The sequence below is a fragment of the Amblyraja radiata genome, chromosome 23, assembly GCF_010909765.2.
Source record: "Amblyraja radiata isolate CabotCenter1 chromosome 23, sAmbRad1.1.pri, whole genome shotgun sequence".
NCBI classification, from domain to species: Eukaryota; Metazoa; Chordata; class Chondrichthyes; order Rajiformes; family Rajidae; genus Amblyraja; species Amblyraja radiata.
In genome coordinates this window covers 16,178,817-16,204,027 of record NC_045978.1, presented here as the reverse complement: position 1 = coordinate 16,204,027, position 25,211 = coordinate 16,178,817, and the positions used below count along the sequence as shown (strand labels likewise).

The 25,211-nt window shown below is 40.0% G+C and overlaps 1 protein-coding gene across 1 annotated transcript in view; it reads left to right on the top strand.

Moving 5' to 3' along the window:
• Window positions 1–16,994: 16,994 nt before the first annotated feature.
• vstm2l (V-set and transmembrane domain containing 2 like) overlaps window positions 16,995–25,211 on the top strand; it is an 80,125-nt gene continuing 71,908 nt past the window's right edge. The window contains exon 1 of the mRNA XM_033041614.1: window positions 16,995–17,230. Within this exon, the coding sequence (XP_032897505.1) occupies window positions 17,155–17,230 (76 nt within the window). The 5' untranslated portion in view covers window positions 16,995–17,154. The remainder of the gene's footprint in view (window positions 17,231–25,211) is intronic.

Here is a 25,211-nt window from a genome sequence, read left to right as displayed (position 1 = left end):
ACGTCTGCCCGAAAACACCAGCACCCTGGGCACAACTCTGGGCTGGGTTGAAGCCAGAGGAGCAACAGAAGCATCATTTTGGCAGGGATCGGATTAACTCACCTCCACCTCATCAACTGTCATCCTTAAAACCGCCAGTCTGATGAAGGGTCTCGACCCGAGGCGACAACTATTCCTTTTCTACAGATATGCTGCCTAACCTGCTGAGTTACTCCAGCAATTTGTGTCTATCTCCATAAAACCAAGGCAGTTCAGGAAAAAGTGGGGGCACCTCCCTTTGCTGTACGAGTCTATGGAAACTCATCTATGACATGAACCCATCTTTCATTTCTGCAAACGCCTTCCTTCTAAGCAATAGGGTTGTTTATTTAATGGAACGACGGTACATGGGCCCTTTAGCTAATTTCTGGCAGGTCAGGCTCAATTAATGGTCCCACCACACATTCAACCAGAGTTCAGAAAATCTGATGTCCAGTCATAAAAGATGCCTGATATTCAAACTTTGGTTAATATGCAGCTTAAAATAAAGAGCTCTGCCTTAATATTTCACCTGAAGAGCAATAGCTTCCAAATGGGGCATTCAGTTTACGTCATGTTGTGGAATTTGAACCCGCAACCTTCTGACAGAGACGACTGTTACCAGTTTAGCCAAACTAATACTGGACAAGGTCACGGGAAACGTTTGCATGTTCTCATTTACATAGTGTGTACTGTATAGGAAGGAACTGCAGATGCTAGTTTACACCGAAGATAGAGACAAAATGCTGGAGTAACTCAGCGGGACAGGCAGCATCTCTGGATAGAAGGAATGTGTGATGTTTCAGGTCAAGACTGGAGGAGGGTCTCGACCCGAAACATCACCCATTCTTTCTATCCAGAGATGCTGCCTGTCCTGCTGAGTCAGTCCAGCATTTTGTGTCCATATAGTGTGTATGGTCATCTGTGATGGGATGCTGTATTAGTAACATGCAGTGTGGCACTACCTGGTAACAACAGGGCCCACCATCTTCCTGCAGAAAGTACCAGCTGCGCTCAGTTAGGTTGAAGCTTGCTTTCCATGGGTGAAATTAGAAAAATAAACTGTGCTTCAGATATTGGAAAAGTGGTCTAGATATAACGCATGCCACCAGGGACCTTCTTGTGTTTCGGCTGTTGTAAATAACTGAAGCCTTGCACCATGATAAAGGTCCAAAGACATTATTAACAACATAGCAAATATGACTTCATACTTGCACGTCTCTCTAATTCTAAGGGAACCAGGCAAGGAGGGTTACTGTAAAGCTAGTGGGCGTAACTACAAGAGCATGACTCATAACATGAGTGACATTGATCTACAGACCTGGATTGTTTAGATTTGTATATTTAGAATCCTTAACAGAGAAGTGTCATCAACACATATCAAAACATGGTTTATATTTTATTCTAATATAATTCTATTGGAGAAAGTAATCTGATCACAGTCTCCAAATCAATGACTGAAACAAGTCTAATTTGTAAATCACAGAATATTTTCAGCATGAAAACACCAGATGATCCATCAGGTCCACACAGGCTCTTTCCAGGTTGTCCTGGAAATTCACCCATCTTCTCTCAAAAACTGATCAATAACATAGGTCAAAATTTGATATTCACAAAGCAGAGAGGGTCATCAGTAGAATTATATCCCTCTCAACCAGAAACCTCATGGTTTTCTATATCATTGACTATGCCTTTATTATCAGGCCGGGAGATTGAACGGTTCAACAGGGAGCTCAGAAGATTGTGTCAGGATTACCATCATGCATGCTGAAAAGTGAAATGATAATGCGATGAACTTACAATACAGGACAGGGTACATTCCAAATACTGGAAACAGCAGGGCAGATGAGCATTACACAACTAACTAAAAGACAAAGCTAAAGCACTTGAACCATGTGCATCCAGAATTGCCAAGGTGAATAAACCATCTATCCTCCTGAACTCACCTCCATCCCACAAGCAGGTCTTCAGCCAAAATAATTCACTCCTAAATGATAGTGGATTTCTGAAGATTACACAGGAAAGATGGCAGATGTAGCTCTGTTATCCACCAAGCCCCAGACAAAGTGGTGAATAACCAAGTTTAACTGCTTAATTGATCAACCAAGGTGATATCTTCCAAATAAACACTGTGCATTCCAATTTGCTGCATTAACAACATGCCATAACGTTTAAAGAAGTTGCTTCAATAAGTTTCATATTTAATTGATTATTTTCAGTAAAATGTTGGTGTGTGATATTTTACAATTAGATATCATACCATCCATTCACTTACTGAAGGCAATGGGAGACTACAAGATCACTTTCCTTGGATAATTTGTCTATCTCTATTCTTAGTTGATCCAGATGTAATGCATCAACTAATACAGGCCAGTTCAGTGTAGGTAGCTGAATCATTCAGTACAACTGGGAGAGGATGTGGGGTGGCAATGCAACTGCACTAGTGAGAAATTTAAATTACTTTCACCTGAGTGATCACAACAAGGTCATGTTTGCTGCCACTGCATTGTTATCTAGAATCAACAAACAATGTAATTTAGGGTTCCATCAACGACCAAATCTCAGCAGGTTTGTTGAGGATAAACACAAAATGCTGGAGTGACTCAGCGGGACATGCAGCAATTCAGGAGAGAAAGAATGGGTGACGTTTCAGTTTGAGGCCCTTCTTCGGACTGATGTCAGGGGAGTGTGAGATACATAGATAAGGAAGTGTAAGGTGTATAACCGGGACAAAGTGGATGGAGATCAAGGAACATGTAGAATAGATCATTGTTAGCTGGGAGAAGGTACGTTGAGGAATTTGTTAGTGTAGTGTCGTACGGAGAACTCAGGTAGTCATGTTCTTTTCATCTCTCTTCCTCACCATCATAACCAATCAACCTCTCTGCAGAAAGCAACAAATTAATATCACATTGATTGCTGAACTCTTTATTGCACCATTCCTTCAATACCCTAATTAGATTATATACGTCAGTCCACGAATTTAGCAACGCAAGGACTGGCATGGGGAAAGGAGGTGACAGCCCAGGATTCTTTCTTTGGTCAGTTCTACAAATGAGAACAGATTTTAGGGTCTGAAGTAAGTTCATAAGTTCATCAGTTGTCGGAGCAGAATTAGGCCATGCGGGCCATCAAGTCTATTCTGCCATTCTATCATGGCTGGTCTATCTTTCCCTCTCCACCCCATTTTCCTGCCTTCTTCCCATAACCCCTGACACCATTACTAAGCAATGACACCCTTAACTAATCAAGTATTCTTCAAGTCATTCTTCATTAATCAAGTATGCCAAGTATTCTTGGCATCCTTCCTCAGGGTTTCTTGCTTTTGAAAAACAAAATGAGAAAGAGAAATGATAGGTTCTTGTTTATATAGTTGGAGGATAAAATTGAAAATATATGTAAATAATATGTTTCAGATGTCAACCGCACAAGCTATTAGACTGCAGTATCTCTATCCTGCTGTGTCCTATTCCTGAGCTGTTGTTTAATTTATTTCTCTCTTATCTACAGCAAGAATTGGTTGTCGGACAATTTCTCTGGCAGCTCAGATGTACTGAAATTCAATCATAAATTTGTTGCCTGACTTGTATGATAAGCTGAATAAAGTGGCTGTCTTTCTCTTTTATTTAAAAATAGCAACTCTTTCCAAGTCTTCTTTCTTAACATGCAGCTGGGAGGCTTTTGTTTCATTAAAGGAAGTCACTGAGGCAAACGCAGTTTACTTGTGCCCATCAAAACTCAACCTTGGGAATGAACTCCAGGGTTTCACATATTTAAAATAAAATTAGAGTGGAAATTCAAAACGACAACTAAAACAAAAGTCAATCTAGATCGTTGACACAAAATGCTGGAGTAACTCAGCGGGTCAAGCAGCATCTCTGGAGAAAAGAAATAGATTACATTTCGGATCGAGAAGCCTGATCCAAAATGTCACCTATTCCTGTTCTCCAGAGATGTTGTCTGACCTGCTGAGTTACTCCAGCACTTTGTGTCTATCTTCAGTGTAAACCAGCATCTGCAGTTCCTTCCTACTCAATCTAGATTTTTATCAGATTTATTTTTCCAAGTAAACTATTGTTTATTGAACCTGCCATTTAAATGCTGTCCCACGTAATCTGTTTGCTATTGTATCTCTGGCACATGTGATACTTAAAAATATTTCATTGAAGCACACCATACAGTATATCATTAAATTTGCTTTATTGAACCAAAATTAAAATTCATCATATATTAAATGATTCAGCTTTTCAAATATTCCATACACTGCTTCCCAAACACAACTGCACATCAATGTCACTGATAAATGAGAGTGACTGATTTCTAGTCTATTACCAGTGTCAGTTTAAACTACCTGTATACACACCCATCAAGCTAATCCAAATCAATGACAAATATTTGGACCAAAGATTGGTTTTCAATTCAGCTAGACAAACACAAATAAATCATTGTGCATTATTACGTATGGACACAATGGGCCAAATGGCCTGCTTTTAGGATGCTGAATTGTTTACTGGGGATAGGATGGAAAATTGGACTAAATTGTGTTCCTTAAGTGCAAGCTTCTGCTAAAACAAAAATACAGAAATGCAAAAACGCCATGAATGAAACCAACTGCAAAAATCTTAAATAATATACATGTAGTGGTAATCTGAAGAAAACATAGTTTAAAAAAAAATAAAAAGCATTTTAATGGCTCTAATTCAACGTCTTTGGGTAACCAGGTCTTAAATAATGAAATTGACCTACAGTTAAATATACAGGTGTTTCTCAATAAATTATAAATGCCTTAATATGCAAAAAAGAGCTGTAAATGAGCTTTTCAGTGGTTTTGAGTGGCAGCAAACCGGCACAAGTAGCAGGGACTCGCTTGGCTGAGTGGAACTCATTGTCCTGGCACTGTTCGGCTGCCTGCACTCAGACCCCACCCGCACTTGTGGCGGGACAGCAAGCAATAGGCTCCCAACTGGAAGTCACCATCAAGTGGCGTATCTGCGGCAAAACCCCCGGGATAACCTGACCTCGATCAAAGACGTTTAGCAATTTTTAAATGTCCCTAGCAGTCAAATAAATGTATATCTTTTTTTAAACTGCAAATATGTCAACAAACTTTAGCAATTTATTAAAAGCACTGAGGTAAAGTAGAATAAACAAAGCATTATTCTCTTACCTTTTCCCACAGGATCAATCACAGGTGAGTTCAGGCAAGGCAGCGCCTTTACCACCTCAGGCAGCTGAGGAAATTCAGAGTCCCTCTGAGGATCCTTCAATCCTTCTACTCTGGTGCTGTAGAAAGCACCCTGTCTGGAAACATCTCGATCTGGTTTGGAAACAGTTCTGCCCAGGACAGGAAGGCTCTGCAGAGAGTAGTGCGTTCGGCCAAACGCACCATGGGAACTACACTCACCCCCCTGCGGGACCTATACACCAGGAGGTGCAGATCCAGAGCCAGCAAGATAATGAAGGACCCCTACCACCCCAGCAACGGACTGTTCCAGCCGCTACGGTCAGGCAAGCGCCTCCGCTGTCACGCTGCGAAAACAAAGAGGATGAGATTTACTAGAATGTTGAAGATTAGTAGAAGATTTACTAGAATGTTGCTTGGGTTTCAGCAACCAAGTTACAGAGAAAGGTTGAACAAGTTAGGGCTTTATTCTTTGGAGCGCAGAAGGTTAAGGGGGGACTTGATAGAGGTCTTTAAAATGATGAGAGGGATAGACAGAGTTGACGTGGATAAGCTTTTCCCACTGAGAGTAGGGAAGATTCAAACAAGGGGACATGACTGGAGAATTAAGGGACAGAAGTTTAGGGGTAACATGAGGGGGAACTTCTTTACTCAGAGAGTGGTGGCTGTGTGGAATGAGCTTCCAGTGAAGGTGATGGAGGCAGGTTCGTTTTTATCATTTAAAAATAAATTGGATAGTTATATGGACGGGAAAGGAATGGAGGGTTATGGTCTGAGCGCAGGTATATAGGACTAGGGGAGAATACGTGTTCGGCACGAACTAGAAGGGTCGAGATGGCCTGTTTCCGTGCTGTAATTGTTATATGGTTATATGGAGAAGGCGTTTCTTCCCACAGGCCTTCAGGACTGTAAACACTGATCTCACCAGGGAGTAATTGTTGTTGTGTCTTTTTTTTTTAATGTAAATACCGTTTGGTTCTGTTGTTCTGTTTGTTCTGGTGTTTGTGCACAATCCCGCAGGCATTGCCACTTTCATTCACTGTACATCTTGTATGTGTATGTGACAAATAAACTTGACTCGACTTGACTAGGTTGCCACTCTTACACCACTCTTGCTGGAGCTTCAGATGCAACCCAGAGCTCTCCTGCAGCATTCCTGCCGCTGGATTCCACAATGGGTCCGCCAACGGACTGGCCGCCCAGCCGGGCCAGGATCCGAGTAACTTCAGACATTGGCGTCTCCTTGTTCTTGTGAGGAAATCTGAGTTCCTGGGACACAAAAGACAGTCAGGGCGATTCAGCCTATTCCTTCGAACAGGAAGCAGGGTCAATTTTGTGAGGAACTGGGAGAAATTACTTTTAAGATAACGTTAAAGATTGCACAAAGTTGTGTTGTTTCTACAATTGATTCCTAAAAGTCTCAAGCTTTTGACAAAGTCGACTACTCTCACTAAGATTATGCGGATTCAGTCAAGAATATGCTTAATTGATCACTATAGCAATATGTGTAGAGTTTCAACAATATTTTTAAAACTTGTTATTGTAATACTGTGTGGTCAGACTCATATCAAATATTATTAATCATGTGAAATATTCGGGCTGCAGGATATCATGAATGGTGTGTAGTTTAATGAACTGCAGCAATATCCAGGGAAGCTTCTGTTCAACAGAACTGTAGATAATGAGGTACCACATTTTTCATGATAGTGATATGAAAAGTAGTTATTTATTTGTTTCAAATCTCTTTTGCCTGATGATAGATCTCTCACTGAAAGCCATTTCTCATCACATATTATATTGAAGCCATTCCTACCCCTTCTTTGAGAAACATGGCTGTCTTGATTGCCGACAAGGAATCCATTTGATTGTGATGGAAAGTAGTCAGTTTAAATTTGTGGGCAAGAGATCGATATAATTATTGAAAATGGTTTACAATACTTCAGTATTACCGATCATTAAAGCAAAGACAACCAGACTTGCCAGGATATTGCTTTAAATATAATACATTTCCCTTTTAATTTTAATTATTTTTCCTTGTACAGTACTAGAGTAATATTGCAGAACTCAATGCCAGGATGTCAGATACAGATCAGACATCATAACACTTACTTTCATTTCCTCTTGATTTTATTCAATGTGCATAATCAAGACTAATTTGCACTGAGTACCACCATTTCTTTTTAGCAAAAGCTCCTTTCTCCTGAATTGCTTTAATCAATACCATGCCTCAGTGATATTTCAAATTACCATTGTTAATCTCTTCTCTGTTTAGGTAGCCCCTTGGAATTAAGAGTGAATTGCTTCCACTCTGTTTTTGCAGGTTCTGAGATGGCTGGTGAAGCCATTGTTGCAGTAGCAGGCTTTTCCACACCTGGGATTGAATGAGATTTAAGGATGATTGCAGAATGGTGGCAGATTGAGTGAGTGGGTGGGTGGTTCGTGAGATAGTGCACACCTTCTACTACATTCACAGGGCATGTGCTGCTTGATATTTCTCAATACCATCCCAAATGTTCTCACTCCAATATGAATAGGAATAGGCCAGAGGCTCCCAGGAGATGGTTTGGAAGGTTGTATTTCTTCGAGGAAGCTTTGAGGTCATCCTTAAATCACCTGGTAATCTCTTCCCTTGGCAGAGCAAGGAATAGAGTGGAGATAGAAGGAACTGCAGATACTAGAATCTTGAGTAAAGCAAAATGCTGGAGGAATTCAACAGGTCAGACAGCATCTGTGGAGGGAATGGACAAGTGACATTTTGGGTCAGGACCCTTCTTTGTCCTGAAGATGAAGACTTCTTCAGGCTGAAGAAGGGTCCTCTCCCCCAAAACATCACATGTCCATTCCCTCCACAAATGCTGCCTAACCCATTGAGTTAATTCAGAACTTTTTGTTTTGTTTAAGGAATACACTTTAGGGTGGCACAGTGGTGCAGCAAAAGAGTTGCTGCCTTACAACGCCAGAGACCCGGGGTCAATCCTGACTGTGGGTGTTGTCTGTACAAAGTTGTACATTCTCCCTGCGACTGTGTGGGTTTTCTACAGGTGCTCTGGTTTCCTCGTACATTCCAAAGACTTGCAAGTTTGCAGGTTAATTGGCTTCTGTAAATTGTCACTCATGTGAGGGATAGAACTAGTGTACAGGCAATCATTGGTTGGCTTGGAGGCGATGGGCAGAAGAGCCTATTTCCATGTTGTCTAAATGAAATAGAGTGCCTGTTTATGCAGTCTGGTGTGAAGTATGTGAACAATGTGGCCAGCCCAACATGTCTAACTAAGTATAACTAGAATTTAAATTGTGTGAAGTTGGCCACGAGAAGATGGTGACATTGGTTCACTTATCCTTGCCATGAATTTGAAGCATTTTGTGAAGATCGTTTAGCTGGTATTTTTCCTGTCCCTTGAGTGACTGCTATTGGTATTCCAGATCTCAGAAGCATATTGGTGATCATGGTCCTGCTGCTCAGTAGATCAATTGTTTTGTGGCAATTTTCAGATACTCTTTTCCTCAGTTCACTAGCTTTGCTTGTTCTTTGAAGGCAATGGTGATATTTAATCATTGTTTTTTGCCTTCACTGAAAAGTTGTTCCCAAGGTATGGTAAGTAATCCACATATTCCAGGGTCTTGTGAACTTTTATTTTTGGAGGGCCATGTGGTGCAGCCGGCGCATGTTGGTAAATGTCCTTGGTCATGTGGTTATTGAGCGTATGACCATCTTTTCATATTTCTGTGAAAAAGTGAGCTATATTCTGGAGCAAATTTGTGTGAACACAACGATCCTCCACATTACTGAAGTTTGACTACTGAGGTCTGGGTAACCTAAGTTTGGAGTGTAGTCACAATAAGTTGAATAGTTTGCCATTAGTTCTAAAGATTAGCCACGTTCGCACAAGGGGGTGAGGTGCCACATTGTGATGAGAAAATCTGAGAAAAAGACTAGGACAATTACTCAGCCTTGTTGGACATCAACCTTTACTGAGAGGTTCTGCTGTTGACCCAATTGTAAGTTTCATGGCACCTATTCTGTAGTGGAGAAAACTCACGATGGAGATTCTGTATAGTAGACAAATGTGCAGAAACGTTTCACAGTTTGTCTGGATGGGTGGAATCACAAGTTCCATGATGTTGAACAAGGCCATGCATAATGAGGGTACGCGTCCCTGTAATTTACCCCAGGTGTCAAATGTAAGTACTATTTTTATTCGCAAGAACAATTGCAGGTAACATAATATTTTAAAATAAAATAGTTGCTGCAACACCAATCAAGTATATTTTCAGAATGCCAAAATGTTGTTCTGAAAATATGAAAGACCTGATTTGTATTCACACTAAATTTAGCATTCTCTTAAGTTCTTCACAACCTTCATTTGCACGTCACCCAATTATGTCTAATTAAATTAATCTTGTGATTTATATATAGAAAATCAGAGGGGGAAAGTAAGTTTCATAAACACTAGTACAAAAAAGGCTCCACCTGGTGTGGTGCTAAATGATGCAAATTAGAATGTCCGAATTGATCATCAAACCGAGTCTGTTGAAGTCAACTGCAATGCATCTAGTTAACTCATCAATGCAATGCATCAACGTGTTTAAGAGGGGTAATTATGACCAATTGTCCTGTTCCAGATTCCTGCCAACAGAGCCTTTGCTGTAAAAGACACAAGATACACTTTGAATAAAGAAAATACCAGTTTTTCAGTACTTTCTTAAATTGACAATTCTTCATGTGTGAGCTTGGATGGTACATACAGTTATTTCTTAAAGAAGATCTCCAAGTTTGAATGCACTCCTTAAGAAGTAACTGTACCAATTGTACCGAAGAACTAGTACAATTTGAAAAACTTCACCTGAAGGATTGTTGGTATCTCAGAGAACATCCGAGAAATTACGTGCAGGGTCTACATTAACTCCATTGTACTAATTCTACTGCACTAATAAACTGTAGGCATGTGAACACATTAGACACAGATACTATTACACTGGAATTTGCTCCTTTGAGATGTACCATTGCTGATTCTTTCTGACACACAAACATAAAATGGTTCAAAATATTGTTCTATTAAATAATTCTGAAAAATACTTGTTTCCCCTATTACTGATGTAAGAAGTCAGTTTGTGTTGAGAATACATATCTCATCTCCCCAGCACATGGAACAACACGACCTTGTTGTATCTTTAATTGCCACCAACACATTTATTAAATAGAGACTTCTGACATTAGGTAGTTAATTTATCTACACTTCCATTGATTTAGATGAAATATTTGTTTTTAATCTTTCCAAACTGTAAATGATACTGCATCACTTTTGCAGTCATTGTTTAAATATAGCTTCACATCCGTTAGTCTATATTCTATAAATAACATACTATATGTTCGTGCCTTAATAATTTTATTGCAGAAATACATATTCCAGGCTCACGTGGCGGCACACTGTTCCAATTCTTTTAGTGGTTAGCTGTATCAGCACAATGCGCGTAATGTTAGATACATCACCTCAACGCATCACGTAAGGCCTCCAGATTACAGCGGGAAGCTAAAACCTATTCCAGGGGATAGATTCCCACCATTTTAAGTAGGTTAAATAACCGAGGGAGGAAATCAGCCTAGCAACGTATTTTAAATGGAAGACCGTCATTACCAGTTGAACACCCGCAAGTGATTTAGAAACTGATCGTGAATGGTCATCCAATTGCACTATATTGAACGAAATTGTGTCCCGACTGATATTTAGTTCTGTTGAGATGGTGTTGAATTGGAAATGATCAGGCTATCATTACCGCCCCAAAGAAGTTTCTACCCCATACATTTCGTGTGACCTGCACAGTTGGAAGCGTACATGGCATTGCCATGGGAGTTGCCGTGGTGAGTTCGCTCTGGCTGACCACCCGGTAACGAACCCCAATGTCGAATTCACCCCTCCTGTGCTGTAAAGTCCATCGACTACTTTGTGTTGGGCCCCAAACGGTGACATTAATGATTACACAGAAAATTTTATTCAAATCGACTGGACAGCATGGCATCGGAAATATCAGACTAGGAGAATGATGCATCATATGTACCGTCGGAGTTTGATCCTTTTTAGTGCATTTCCTGGTGGATAAGGATTAGATTTATCATCGTCATGGTGCACTAAACATGCTTTGAAGAATTCAACAAATAATAGAATCCATGCCACCGTCAGTAAGAGAGCAGGTCCGACAATCTGGGATACAGTGATGTCATCTGTCTTTTAACATATCTATCTTTATCCACATACATATGACTTCAGTGCAGAATGTAGTTTGGCCAATAACTCGGACAACGCTCTCCGGCGAGAAGGAACCTGGGTGGTGAGAGGGGAAGATGAATGTAATCACAATCACAATCACAATAATACTTTATTAGCCAAGTATGTTGTGCAACATACGAGGGATTTCATTTGCCAAGTCAGTCATACAAACAAAAGCAACGGAACACACAAAACGCATGTTAACATAAACATCCACCACAGTGACTCTTCCACATTCCTCACTGTGATGGAAGGCGAGAAAACGTTCAAATCTCTTCCCTTCACAGTAAACACTTAGTGTTTTTGATACATTAGTGAGAAGGGGAAGCAGACGGCGGAACGAAGAAGAGAAAGCCTATTCCTGAGGATCTCGCAGCCGAGTACATTTATGTCTGATGACAGATGATTCTGGCTCATGTATGCGTGGGACCCCGGCAGTGCAGATTCCCACAAGACCCCTCCGTTCTCACAGAAGTAGCGCCGACTCCCAGAAATACTTTAACAGAAACTGCCTCACAAGTCAGTTGTTGATGAGTTAACAGCGTGTCGTACAGACGAGAGGTCTCTCATAACTCACTTTCACTGCTCGGACATCCTTCTCATCAAACCAGTAAGATAATAACAAAATCAATCCCCAGCTTTATCCCAGCTATAAAGCTGTATTTTAATTTCAAGGACTTTTAACAGAAGTCATTCGATAAAAAATTGATTGTGAAATGAGATGTACCTTTAAACAGCACCTGGTGGAATACTAGCCTATTAGGCATTTTTAGTGCATATTTATAAACACAATATTTATAAATCTGTCTACAATTTGAGGAATTAATAAATTGTTTTATTCATTTTAGATTACTGTCCTTGCATTTCCCTACATTAAAACAATGATCATAACTTTAAAGCGCCCTTCACTATGGGACGATCGTTTATTGTTTAGACAGGTAATATTAAAGAGAATTTTAATTGCATTATTCGCAACTATGGTGTGTTAATAAAGCAAGCAAGCAGAAGCCGCCTCCACTTGTAGGAGGCTCCGTGATCACAAGTCATAAATTAAAAAAGAGTAGTTGGCAGAAGAAGGGGGGGGGGGGGGGGGATATTATCCCGCTTTGGAGCGCACGAAATGCCTACTGGAAATAGGTGCGTGCCAATAGGAACTAAACATGAGCAGGGACACCTTTAGGGCCACGAGGAAAGAATGAAGCGCATTCTTAACTCTTTAAAAGAGCCAGTACAGGCGCAAAGGGTTGAACGGTCTCCTCTTGCCCTGTTCAATGTTACGATGTTATGCCGCCGAGAACTAGCTCATCTCTGGCTGCAAGTTTGAGACTGGCCAGGTGTCGATGGTGGAGGGTTATTGCGATTCCGCTCGGAATTTCAGTTCCCGTGAGCAAACCTGCCGCCTTTATCGCCGTCTTCTTTCACTTCCCGGTGAATACTCCGGAGCGGGTTTTACATGGGCGCCGTTTGTTCGCTTCCACATCATGTTCCTGTATCTGCCCACTTCACTGAATATTGGCTTTGAGAACACTATTGAGAATTCTATTAAAAAAAACACATGAACATCTTTAAACAGTCATTTCAGATCGTAGATAATGATGCAGTGTTCCAACTTTATTTCAAGTAGCGGTTTTGAAATTATTAAACGCTAGAATATCCGACCAAAGCATTGGACAGATTTAGAAATGGCCATGAAATAAATGGCAACTGCAATCAGCGAGCTACTATTTGTTTATAAATGCGTTGGTGAAAAGTGGAGTGAAAATACATGACTGGGATTACGCCAGAAATCCTTCTGCCCGGGGCTGTTCTGAGAGAAGGCGCTGGAGTACACGCTTTGATTGCTGCATTAAATTTGGTATATATCACGCGGAAAGAGGCAGCCTTGTTCGGGAGAATACAGATAGTAAAGAATTAGGTGAAATCTTCACACCGCAAAGTAAATCTACGCCCCGCATCCAAGATCCCGGCAATAACATGAAAAAAAAATGTCCCCGACTTAAATAAAAATCAGAAATTGTGTCTTTGATTAAGTGAGCAAATTATCTTCGTATTTGCGTGAGAGAAAGAGACTTTACTTCATCCGCGGCCCTGGGGTTTAAGGGCTGGCAGTGGAGCTGTCCACCGCCGCGGTGCTGAACTGGACAGCGGGTATCGCGTTGAATAGCTCCGCTGTAGCACCGGAGCCTCTCCGACCACAGGCGGCTCAACTCTGTATCTGCAAGTCAGAAACCGAGCTGTTGTTGGAGGTGTTAGTGTTGACCCGTGTTCCGCATGTGGAGTCATTCCGCAAGGTCCCAATGTGGTTTCCTGCTATAGCGAGCACCAGGACAACAGTAGTGCTTATTAACATGTAATCTCCCTAATTGGTATATATTACGAAGAAAGTCATTATAATTGTTATCATTAAGTCTGATAATCATCCTCATTAAGAGGAATTGCAATGTTGATGTCTGCGAAGCGAATGCAGATAATATTCCATATTGCCCCCCTGGCCTTCCAAACAAAATCTCAAATTCAAATAAGTTTTAAGCGAATAGTCCAGGTAACTTCCACCCACATGCTGTATCACGTGAAGAACCCCCGCCTTTCTCCCCTAAACTCGCTGCCATAGGGGATTCACTGCCTTATTTTCTGAAAGTCAACACAAATAAACTCCAAATGTTAGAACTACATATTCTAAAGAAGAATCTGGGACCCGAGTTGAATTTTAATCTTAGATAGACACAAAAAGCTGGAGTAACTCAGCGGCCAGGCAGCGTCTCTGGAGAGAAGGCATGGGTGACATGTTGGGTCGAGACCCTTCTTCTGAGTCTTTACCTTAATGTGATAAAAAGGTCCATTCTTCTCTTACTTTCTCGGACACCGGGAATGACAGGTACTCACGCGATAAGGGTTTAATCCTTGCTGAAACTTGCTGTCAACATAAAAATAACAGAATGAAACGATGTTATGTCAATGATAGTGACCGTTTTGATGAGTTAATGGGCATTTTTATGTATGGCTCTACGCTATATACTTCCCAGTTCAATGCGGCGCGGGCAGATTTAAGAAGGTGTGTAGATCATTAGTTCTTTGTATTTTGCTCCCAAAATATGCGAGAAATCCAACGAACCAATAAAATTGCCAGAAATGCTCATCGTATGGATAAAGAGGGGGGACAGGTCTACAAGATTGTTAAAAACAAAAAAAACACACGGATGCTTTCCCTTTTTCACGCTACCACAGAATACAGGAGCAGGGAGGTAACTTAAGAATTGCATTTTACGCTTGTAGGCCACAGCCTGGGCATTAGAGTTCTGGCCGCTGTATCAGAGGTTGCACTGGGCAGGGGAAAGAGGCTTTCCACGGCTGGCAAATGGATAGGCATTTGGAATAGATGCGGCTGGAGAGACGGAATTGAATTGTGCAAATTATTGAACGTCTAGATAGCGGAAATAGGAAGGGCCGGGTTACCTTGGCCAAATACTCAACAACTAAAGGTAATTGATAGAAGATTGAGGAGGGAAATGTGGAAAATATAATTCGTTCGTGATAATATGGGTTACAAGATGGTTTCTGCGACCTCTTTGATGTTGAAAGGCTTTTATATAGCGAGGATGTGTGCCTGAAGAATTATTTGAAATGTTATTCACCTCGTGATGTAAAGTGAAGAAAAACTGTGTAGCTCCTTATCGACGAGGCTGAACATAGAGGGCCGAACGGTCTTTTCTGTGTGCTATATTACCAACAATTTCCAGCAATAACTGAGGCCAGGGAAACTTTTAAAGTTGAAAATCTTCCGTCAGAATCGGTGGTGTTCCATTCCCGCTGATAGCGTATGTGATCGCACTTGAGCACATATATATAGTGCTGAGGGGAACTCAGCGGGCCAGGCAGCACCCGAGAAGGGAATAGGCTGACGTTGTTCCTGTCCGGGAAGTATTGAAGAAGGGTCTCGATCCGAAACATCGACTGTCCATTCCCTCACAGATGCTGCCTGTCATTGAATTTGCCCAGCAGATTGGGGGGTTTTTTGCTCAAGATTCCAGCATCTGTAGTCTCTCGTGTCTCTCTTTCGATTGCCTCCTGTTTCAACAGCTCGCTGTACATAACCATAAACAAGTTTGATGTGGCGGAAATCAATTGAGGACCATTTAAAAAAAATCTTGTTTATTATATATTAAACAGTTAGCAGATATATAATAATTTTACGTTTTATTTTACGCTGCTTGGGCTGGATAATATTCAGATTCTATGAAAAGCTGTGTTTGAAGTTCCAACACTAGAGTGAGCAAAACCCGCGATGCTCGGTCAACCGACACTTGCAGCAGAAGCTACATTCCCTTTCATCTTTTGTGGAACCTGAAATATATATATATTTTAAGTTACATTTCCTTATTGAGCCAGCCATTCTCCCCTCCACCCCAACTCAATCCTCTAACATTCATACTTGCAGGAGATAAAAACATGTTTAAATAAATATTTTAATAAACTGAAAACGTCGTGGTCATTCAGCGTCTGTGGAAAGGGAAAGAGGATTAAGGTTTGATGTTAGGGTGTTGCCCCAGATCATTATTTTTCGTTTCTGAAGCAGATGATCTGATCACCATTTGATGGTTCTATGTGGGATCTCCGATTAAAGCAGACCATGGAAACACTCAGCAGGTCGCGCAGCACCAGTGGAGGAAACAGAGGCTTCAGATCGACTTGTGAACTTTTGAGGGACCTTGATATTCCCATAAACACAGTAGCTCCCACTCAAGCGGTCTTCACTGTGCACTCCAGGGGCGTGGAGAGACCGAGGGACGGTTTAAACGCAAGATCTACAAATGCCGCCAGTTCCCTAATATCACTAGAACTCATCGGCAAAGGGTTACAAGCAAACCAACCCGTGGGTAGGGAATCCTGTTTCCCCACTAAGGCGGAAACCCAATCACTCTCTCAGCCAAGAGAGTGCCAAACAAATGCAGGACATTCTGTATGTCTTTCTGCTCATTAATAATCGCACAATGGACATAATCAGATGGGAGAACTGGTAAGTTTCCTTTCACAGAGCACCACTTAGTTTTGCCGCATTAGGTTGGAGGTTCATCTGTTTGAGAAGGAACGGAACCTCCAAACCGAGCTCCCACCTTGTGCATGGGCACGGTAATACAAAGCAGAGCTTCAGGTAATACAGAGCTCCTACAATTACTGCACTGAAGCAAGCCCTCTAACCATGAATAAGCCTGGAACTGGACATAACTGTCGGGCAATGCAAAGCTCTCGGAATCGCTGGTCAGACCCCATAATTATCTCCATAACCTGAGGGCACAGGGCTGTCAATGGGTCATCAGAGAGGCCAATACACATAATGGGATTCACTGCATCCCGTGAACTCACTGTTGACAATGAGAGGCAGGAACATTAGTGAAAGCTGCAATACTCTGTGTGCAAAAGTTAGATTTTCCAAACACTGTTCCTGGACACCAGCAATTAGATAGAGGAAAAAAACGAATCCCTCCGCGCGGTGACCAGGCGCCCACGTGCTCAGCACGGTTGAGCTCGGAGCGCCTCCTCCGCCACATCAGCAAGTAACCGCAGAAGCGTCAGCTCCCGGACAGCGGCTCGCAGCAGAGCGGCAGCGGCAGCGGCAGCTTCGTGCAGAGCTTATCCCAGACCCGGCTCCGGATTTCCGACCGATGTGAGATACAGAGCGTCGCAGGCAAGATGGGGATGTTTGGAGTGATTATAGGAGCTTTGCATTACCTTGGGCTCTATGCACAACTCTCCGTGTCTTCACAAGGTGAGAAATAGGCAGCAGGACAGGTTCAGGCGAGCGGTCGCCGAGATTACCTTTGCACTTAGAATCACCATTGTTCCTTATCTCACTGTGTCCGATTCCCCTTCCTGGCCACAGAATGCAACTTAAACTTCCTGCTCTTACAATTAATATGCTCCTTGTTAGCAGAGAGGGTGCATTATAACATTTAAAGAATATCCTTAAACAGAGGGCTGCACTGCGCGATTCATTCAGTTTATTCATTTATTATGAAGCACAGCCTCCAGATTGTACGGCAAGTTAAAATCTGGATCGGGTGGATACCCTACTATTGAAATTGTTTCATTTTACTGTATTTATAAGTGTTGCCTTCAACAGATGGAAAACAAAATATTCCAATCAAAAATATTACATGTAATTCAGGATTGAAACTTCCTGCACCCATTAGGAAGATAGCGCGATCTGTGGTCGGCAAGAATAGAAACTGGTCCATACATAGGGACTCACGCTATCCGTGAGTATCCGTGTGCGATCCCTGTACACCAAGACAACATTCTACCATACATTGCAAGTAAAGATTAACTCTTTGAAAACCAGACAGGTATTTTGCACACCGTTTCGCTGATTATTATTTTTTGTAATCCACACTGAATTACCAATTCTATTTGTTTTACATTTTGCTGTGGTACCAATTAAACGTCAAAATAATAATAATTCAGTCCAATATGGCATAATGCTTGAATAGAAGAACAGTGTGCATATAATCTTTATGCTTATAATTTGGTTGTCTTACATCTAGCAGTGATTTATTGCAGTCAGAGAGTAGAATTTTGCCTCAGATTTCTGTAAACTGAGCATGGATTTAGTTGTTGGCTATTTTTTTTTTAAGTTTGTCTGGCAAGTTGTTTGAGTATTAACATGGATTTCGAGTGCTATTTCCTTTCTGTTTTTACTACGAGACCCGTACAGGAGAAACAAAACTGTGGCTCTGTACTTGATCTCCCAGTTCGAATGTTGAATTCTGAGCGCAACTACTGTTCGAAATTTACCTCCGGCTGATATAGTGCTGATAATATCCTGTTTCAGTAGCTAGAATCATTAAATATTGAACATCGGAGGGAACAGAGAGCAACCCTATAAACATTGATTTTTCTTAGATAAATGTAATTCATCTCAATCAACACAATGGTGAAACTAATATAGTGGAGATGACAATCTACATGCAGCACATGACAGTTGGACTGGTACCACATTTTGGGACAGTGTGGGGACACTGAAGGGCAGGGGGTGGGGTGGTGGTTGGAATGATAGGGTATCATTGCAGCATTATGATCGTTAAACATTGTTAAATGCATGATTCAAGTGAATCAAGAGAATCGAGTAATATCACTATGTGCTTTGTACTCTTTCTTAAAGATGAAAGCTAAATGTTTTGCTCCTTGGTCATGTGCACCAAACTCATTTTGTTGGAATCCACCTTCCTGAGAAGGTCCAATGTATCTTTCATGAAAGTTAGTGTGGATAACTATTTTTAACCAGTTTGCATGTTCTATTGACAACATAGGCTATACGACTATATTGTTTGTCACATACCTTTGTAGGGTTGAACAAATAAACTTTTTCTGAGCATCCAAATATACAGACATGATGGAGTAGACGCAGTATTCCATGCACCCCTTGTAGCTGTGACTCTCGCTGCATCTATATAGTAACACACCTTGCCTGCTGGAGCTGTAGAATCTTCTGGGAGAGCCACAAAGCAACTTTGATGGGTATCTTTTTAAATGTTGTTATTTTTTTCAATTTCAGATATAATGAAAAATATATATTTTATCGTCAGATATTATAAGTGATACAATAAACAGAATAACCCTTTTGCAACTTGAATGGTAGTTTTGAAAGTTCAAAGTTTTGAAAATTATTATCTTTGCCCAACGTAGGGTTATGAGTAACACAAATCGAGAAGGTTCACAAAAATGGGTTTTGTCATTGCAAAATGCTGATTTAGATATTAACCCAGAAAGCTGCACACATCGATCATGATATTTCGAGTGAGTGCTTGCTGTTTCCTCATTGATTACACTTGATTAATTTTTCCTCCTGTTAATGGAAAGCATTATCTCAATATCTGTAAAACATAGATAAAAAAGGAAATCATATTGTTTGCAGAAGTATATTTGAATTGACAGACATTGAAGTTTTCATTTTGACAGGTATTGGTAGCAATGTTAATTTACAACTAGTTTATTCATTTTGAAAGATGCGATTTGGGATATTTTACGATAATGAAAGATATAATTAAAAACTGCTTTAAAAATCTGCTCCTCTTTGATTCCATTTGGTTATTACTGGATATGGATGGAGACAAGCAGTGGTGTTCACTGGAAAAGTAAGGATGCCCCCTGCTGATAAGAAAAGACAGAAGCTCAGATCATTGATAACAAACCAAAGCCCAGAGAAGTTCAAATTTTAATAGATCATTTTACTATTTGTTTTGCATTTCATCAAAAAAAATCTCAATAGTTGTGAAGGCAGTGCTCATTAGTGTGTATTGTGTCCTTTTCTCAATGCACAAGACTTAATGTCAGGAAACTGGGTGTTTAAACATTTATTTTCCCTTTCTCTCAAAGATGCATGAAATATCTTTCCAATGTTTATAATGCTTTTGTTGGACCTGGGTATTGCTGGAATTGGCTTTTATTGCCTACCCCAAATTAGCCCTTGAGAATTTTACTATGACCTACTTTCTTGAACTACTGTGGTTTATCTGTTATGGGCATGCCCATAATTATGCTAAGAGGGAGTTTCGGGATATTTTAAGTAACCATAATGAAGGAAAAGCGATATATTTGTATGTTGCATGTCCTGGCGGTTTGAAAGTGTTCCCATGCATCTGTTGCCCTTATCCTTTAAGGCTGTAAATGTTGGAATTTTGGTATATAATCAAAGAAGGTTTACTCCATTTACTTGAAATGGCGGCACAGTGGCGCAGCGGTAGAGTTGCTGCCTTGCAACGCTAGGTTCCCGGGTTCGATCCTGACTATGGTGCTGTGTATACATAGTTTGTACATACTCCCTATGACTGCACAGGTTTTCTCTGGGTGCTCCGGTTTCCTCTCACACTCCAAAGATGTACAGGTTTGTTGATTAATTGGTTTCTGTTGTTTGTAAATTGCCCTCCCGTGCATAGGATTATGCTAGTGCATGGGGGTTATTGCTGGTCAGCTCGGACTCGGTGGGCCGAAGGGCCTGTTTCCACACTGGACCTCTAAAGACTAAAGTCTAAAATACAACATATAGTGGCCCTGATGCATGGGTAATGGAGGGAATGAATGCCAGTGAATGCGATGCTGGTCAAGTGAGCTGCTTTGTCACGATAGATGTTAAATTACTGAATATTATTGGAATTACATATAATGAGATGATGAAGAGTGTTTTATCAAACTGGTGACTTGGCTTGTGGATGCTCATAAAGCGGAGACGGTGGGGAATGGGAAGATGAGACTAGTGACGGGATCACATTTTAGGTGGTGGAATTGTCGAAGTATGATGTGTTGGATGTGGAGGCTGCTGGTGTGCATGGTAAGGACCAAGGAATTATCCTTGTTCCATCTGTGGGGAGAGGGAAGCAAGAACAGAACTGGGGCCACAGCCAGTGGAGTCATGAGTTCACAACACCACACTAAAGAAAGAAGACATCTCTGATGTTCTTGTGTGGAAATACTCATTCTGGGAGCAGATGCAGTATAACTAGAGAAATTGAGAGATGGGAATGGTGTCCTTACAAGAGGCAGGGTGGGAACATGTGTAATCAAGATAACTGCTGGAGTTATTGGGTTTGTAGTAGATATCAGTCGATAGTCTGGCCCTGTGATAGAAACAGTGAGATTGAGAAAGGGGAGTAATTAAGTATTTTATGCACAAACCCATGAAATATTACTGGAACTGCAATATTTAGTTTCACAATTCCAAATTTATTATTAATCGCTTATACAGTAAACTTTTGATTGCCCGATACGATGCGATGCACAACATATCATTAACAAAATCTGAGTAAGAAACACTACCTTCTGACAATGTTGCAGCAGGAACTTCATTTCATGGAATAAAAGAACACATCTATTGTCTATTGTCTATTGTCCAAAACTTACCAAAGTGGCTCACAGACTGAAGGTATTTTGAAAAAAATGATTCGGACTAGAGACTAGGAGCTGGATTGTACAAAGCTTTTTGATGAAGGTGGAAAGGCAGCATAGACTAGATTTCACAAACAGAATTGCAGGATGAGGCATTAAATGCATTAATGACTCTGCAAAGTACTAAAATATTATTCACAATGAAGTGCTACTAGTTACGTATAAGGTCTGAAATATTTGCAGTCAAGCTTTAAAGTAGATTTCAGGTAATAATAACATTACAGCACAGTAAATCAACTGAGAAACTCTACCCTAATTTTAACGATGCCATGAATTTGTGCTATAATCTTATGAGACTGACATTGTCAGGAATAATATAAATTTATGGTTGTAAAGTGTGCCTTCAATTCTAGGCTGCTCAGTCTCTCATCCCTTTACTCAGGAAATGGGTAATCACTGTATCTAGATCCATAATAATGTTATAAACATTGGTTAAATCTGTCGCCAGTTTCCATAGCTCTTTGGAAAATAACCCCAATCTTGCCATCATTCCTCAGCACTGTGCTCATCAACACCACTGTAAACATCTTTCCTTTGTCTAAAAATGCTGCTAGTTATTTTTCCTACTTGTCTGTTGACTCAACTTTGCGTTTAAATTGCCACCTTCCCTTAAATCCCGTGGGCTTTTGCTTTCCTGGCTAATTTATCTTCTGAGACATTCTGAAAAGCTTTGCTAAAATCCACACACTCTACAGCAAATGTGCTTCCTTGTTACTTCTGCAAAAATTCATTTGTTAGTCAGACACACATTCCCTTAACAAGAACATGCTGACTGAATTTGATTAATCAATGCCTTCTAAAAAGATGATTTATATTGTCCCTTGAATTTTTTTTCCAATAAGTTACTGACTACTGATGTTAGGCTGCCTGGCCTGTAATTACTCAGTTTGTCTTTCTCCCTTTTTAAATAAAAAGTGTTACATTAATGTCGCTAAGTTCTCTGGTACCAAGGCATAATCAGAGAGGATGTGTACAAATAAAAGTATTTATTATATACTTTGGATATTATAAAACTTTTTTTCATCAATTTTTAAAAAAAGTTACCAGTTAAAAATGAAAGCCTCGTTAATATTCATGTGGAATTCAGTTTTCATTTGAATAAAGTTGCGCACTTTTTAAATTTAATTCAAATTTTGTCCAAGTTTGTTCTGTTTATTACATATGTTTCACTAGCTAATTACAAAAAAGCGGAGCAAATAACGAAGTGCTGGAGTAACTTAACGGGTCAAGCAGCATCCGTGGAGCGAATTGACAAGCGACATTTTGTGTCGGGACCCGAAACATTGTCCATTTCCTCCAAAGATGCTGCCTGACTGGCTGAGTTCCTCCAGCACTTTGGTGCTTACTCAAGATCCCAGCGTCTGCAGTTTCTTGTGTCTTTATAAAAAACAACTGTTGTATGATAAATGCCTGTTATTAATGTTCAATAGCCAGTCTTTTTTATTTACACTTTAAAACAAATATTTGAACAAAAACATATTTATTTAGGTATCAAAAATTTGCCAATTAACCATTGGAAAATAAATGGGAGAATTATTCTAAATGTGATTTTTATTGACTACATACGGATTGTCCCTACTTAATTTATATATTTTTGATTACTAACATTTAATTGAAAATAATTTCTAATTGATATATCAAATGTAATAGATAACACTTATCAGACATGGTTCAGTTTTACCCTATTGGGTGGGGGAAGAGATTTCAGCTTTAGCATCAAATGATAATGCATTTAAAATGTCATTATACAGTTCACAGGAAATCTGCTTCTTGTTACCTTATTTCATTGGGATTTGGTATCCTGTGCAAGAACAAACTATTTTTGAAGGACATTGGGTAATATCATTCTAAGATTAAAAACTAATCCATATCAAAATTGTTTAATATAATGATGCTTTTCTATTCTATTTGGCAATCCTTTGAATCAAAATCTGTTTTGTGGCGATGAAGTTACAATGGGCTAAATGATTGTGTAATCTAATTCCTGTGTATATATACGAAGTATCACCCAACTGATCTAAATGCATGCCTTTCTCTCCCTCTGTAGGCAGATGACTAACAACACATCTATAATTAGCAAGTCATCAGTGGTGTAAACACTATGCTGTTGACCACGAGAGAAAATTAATTACATTTAGGGTGACTATGTGGTCTAGTTTAAGAATGTAAGATGACGATTTAGTTCTGTTATCCAACATAAAGAGAGGAAAACATAATTTAGATGTTTAGATCATGTTTTAATTATCATAAGGAGAAAAATCATCAGATATTTAAATAATAGCATAAGAATCTTTTCTCCCAATTGTTTAGCACCTTGCAACGTGATTGAGTGCTAAACTCTCGAGATGAGGAAAGCCGAAAAAAATGCTGAATTAAAGGATTAAAGAAACATCCAAGCTTATAACACTTAGTAAAAATGAATGCAGTGTAATTCCAATTAATTAGTTTATAAACTAATTATAAATGAATGTTTGTGTATGTTAATAGGAAAATGTGTAATGCTGAAAATGCTCCAATTATGTCAAAAGTTAACAACTCATTTGCACATTCATGACTTTTCGAGTCTTTCTCCCACAAGTGGTGTCTCCTCATCTCAAAGGAAGTGGGGATTGCATGAAGTAACAATGAGCTGCTCACTCATGCTAGGTCATTATAAAGTCATTCAGTGTGGAAATAGGCCATTCGGCTTAACTTGCACACACCGACCAACATGTCCTATCTGCACTGGTCCCACTTCCCTGCATTTGGCACATATCCCTCTAAAACTATCCTATCCATATACCTATAGATTCACAATTATGCGGAGAATTAAATAAACACACAAAAAACTGCCTTGACATTTTTCCACAAGCCTCTCAAAGATCACAATGTTGCATTTCCAGTTTCTTTAATTGTTTCATTCTCAGGATTGGAAAGTTGTAATATCATTCAATACGTCATGCCAAGAATCTGAGGAACAATTAGAAAAGGTAATACAACACAAATAACTGTTGTTTTAGTAAATTATATTTACTTGCTTTGAGGAAAAAAATCTAGATATTCTTGAGCTGCAAGAAAAACACTATTGCTTTGGATAAGATTTATCTTTTAAATTGTTAAAAGACCAATTTGGAACATTTACAAGCTGGTGGAACACAAATGCAATCTGATATTCAATTTGGTATAATGAGATTGGTGTAATTGAGAAGTGTTACATAATGTAAATAAAAGAAACACATTTATTTAATGCCATTCATAATATCATTGTACTTCAACATACTTTCACTGATAGTATGCGAGTACTGCTGTTAAAACGACGGCAATTATTGCCTGTTAGTAATTTCCCTTGAGTAAGGCCATTGGTGAGCCAGCTTTTTTAACTGCTGTATTACTGTAGTCCAGTAAGATGTAGGCTTCCAGGATTCAGACCCAATACATTTACAAGGATGTTGCCAGGACTAGAAGGTCAGAGCTAAAGGAAAAAGTTGAGTAGGCTGGGACTATTCCTTGGAGCGCAGGAGGAAGAGGGGTGATCTTATAGAGGTGTATAAAATCATGAGAGGAATGGATCGAGTAGGCAAATCGAGGACCAGAGGACATAGTTTAAGGTGAAGGGGAAAAGATTTAATAAGAATCTGAGGGGTAACTTTTTCACTCAAAGGGTGGTGGGTGTATGGAACGAGCTGCCAGAGGAAGTAGTTGAGGCAGGGACTAGTCCACGATTAAGAAGCAGTTAGACAGGTACATGGATAGGACTGGTTTGGAGGGATATGGGCCAAATATGGACAGGTGGGACTCGTGTAGATGGGACATGTTGGCCAGTGTGGACT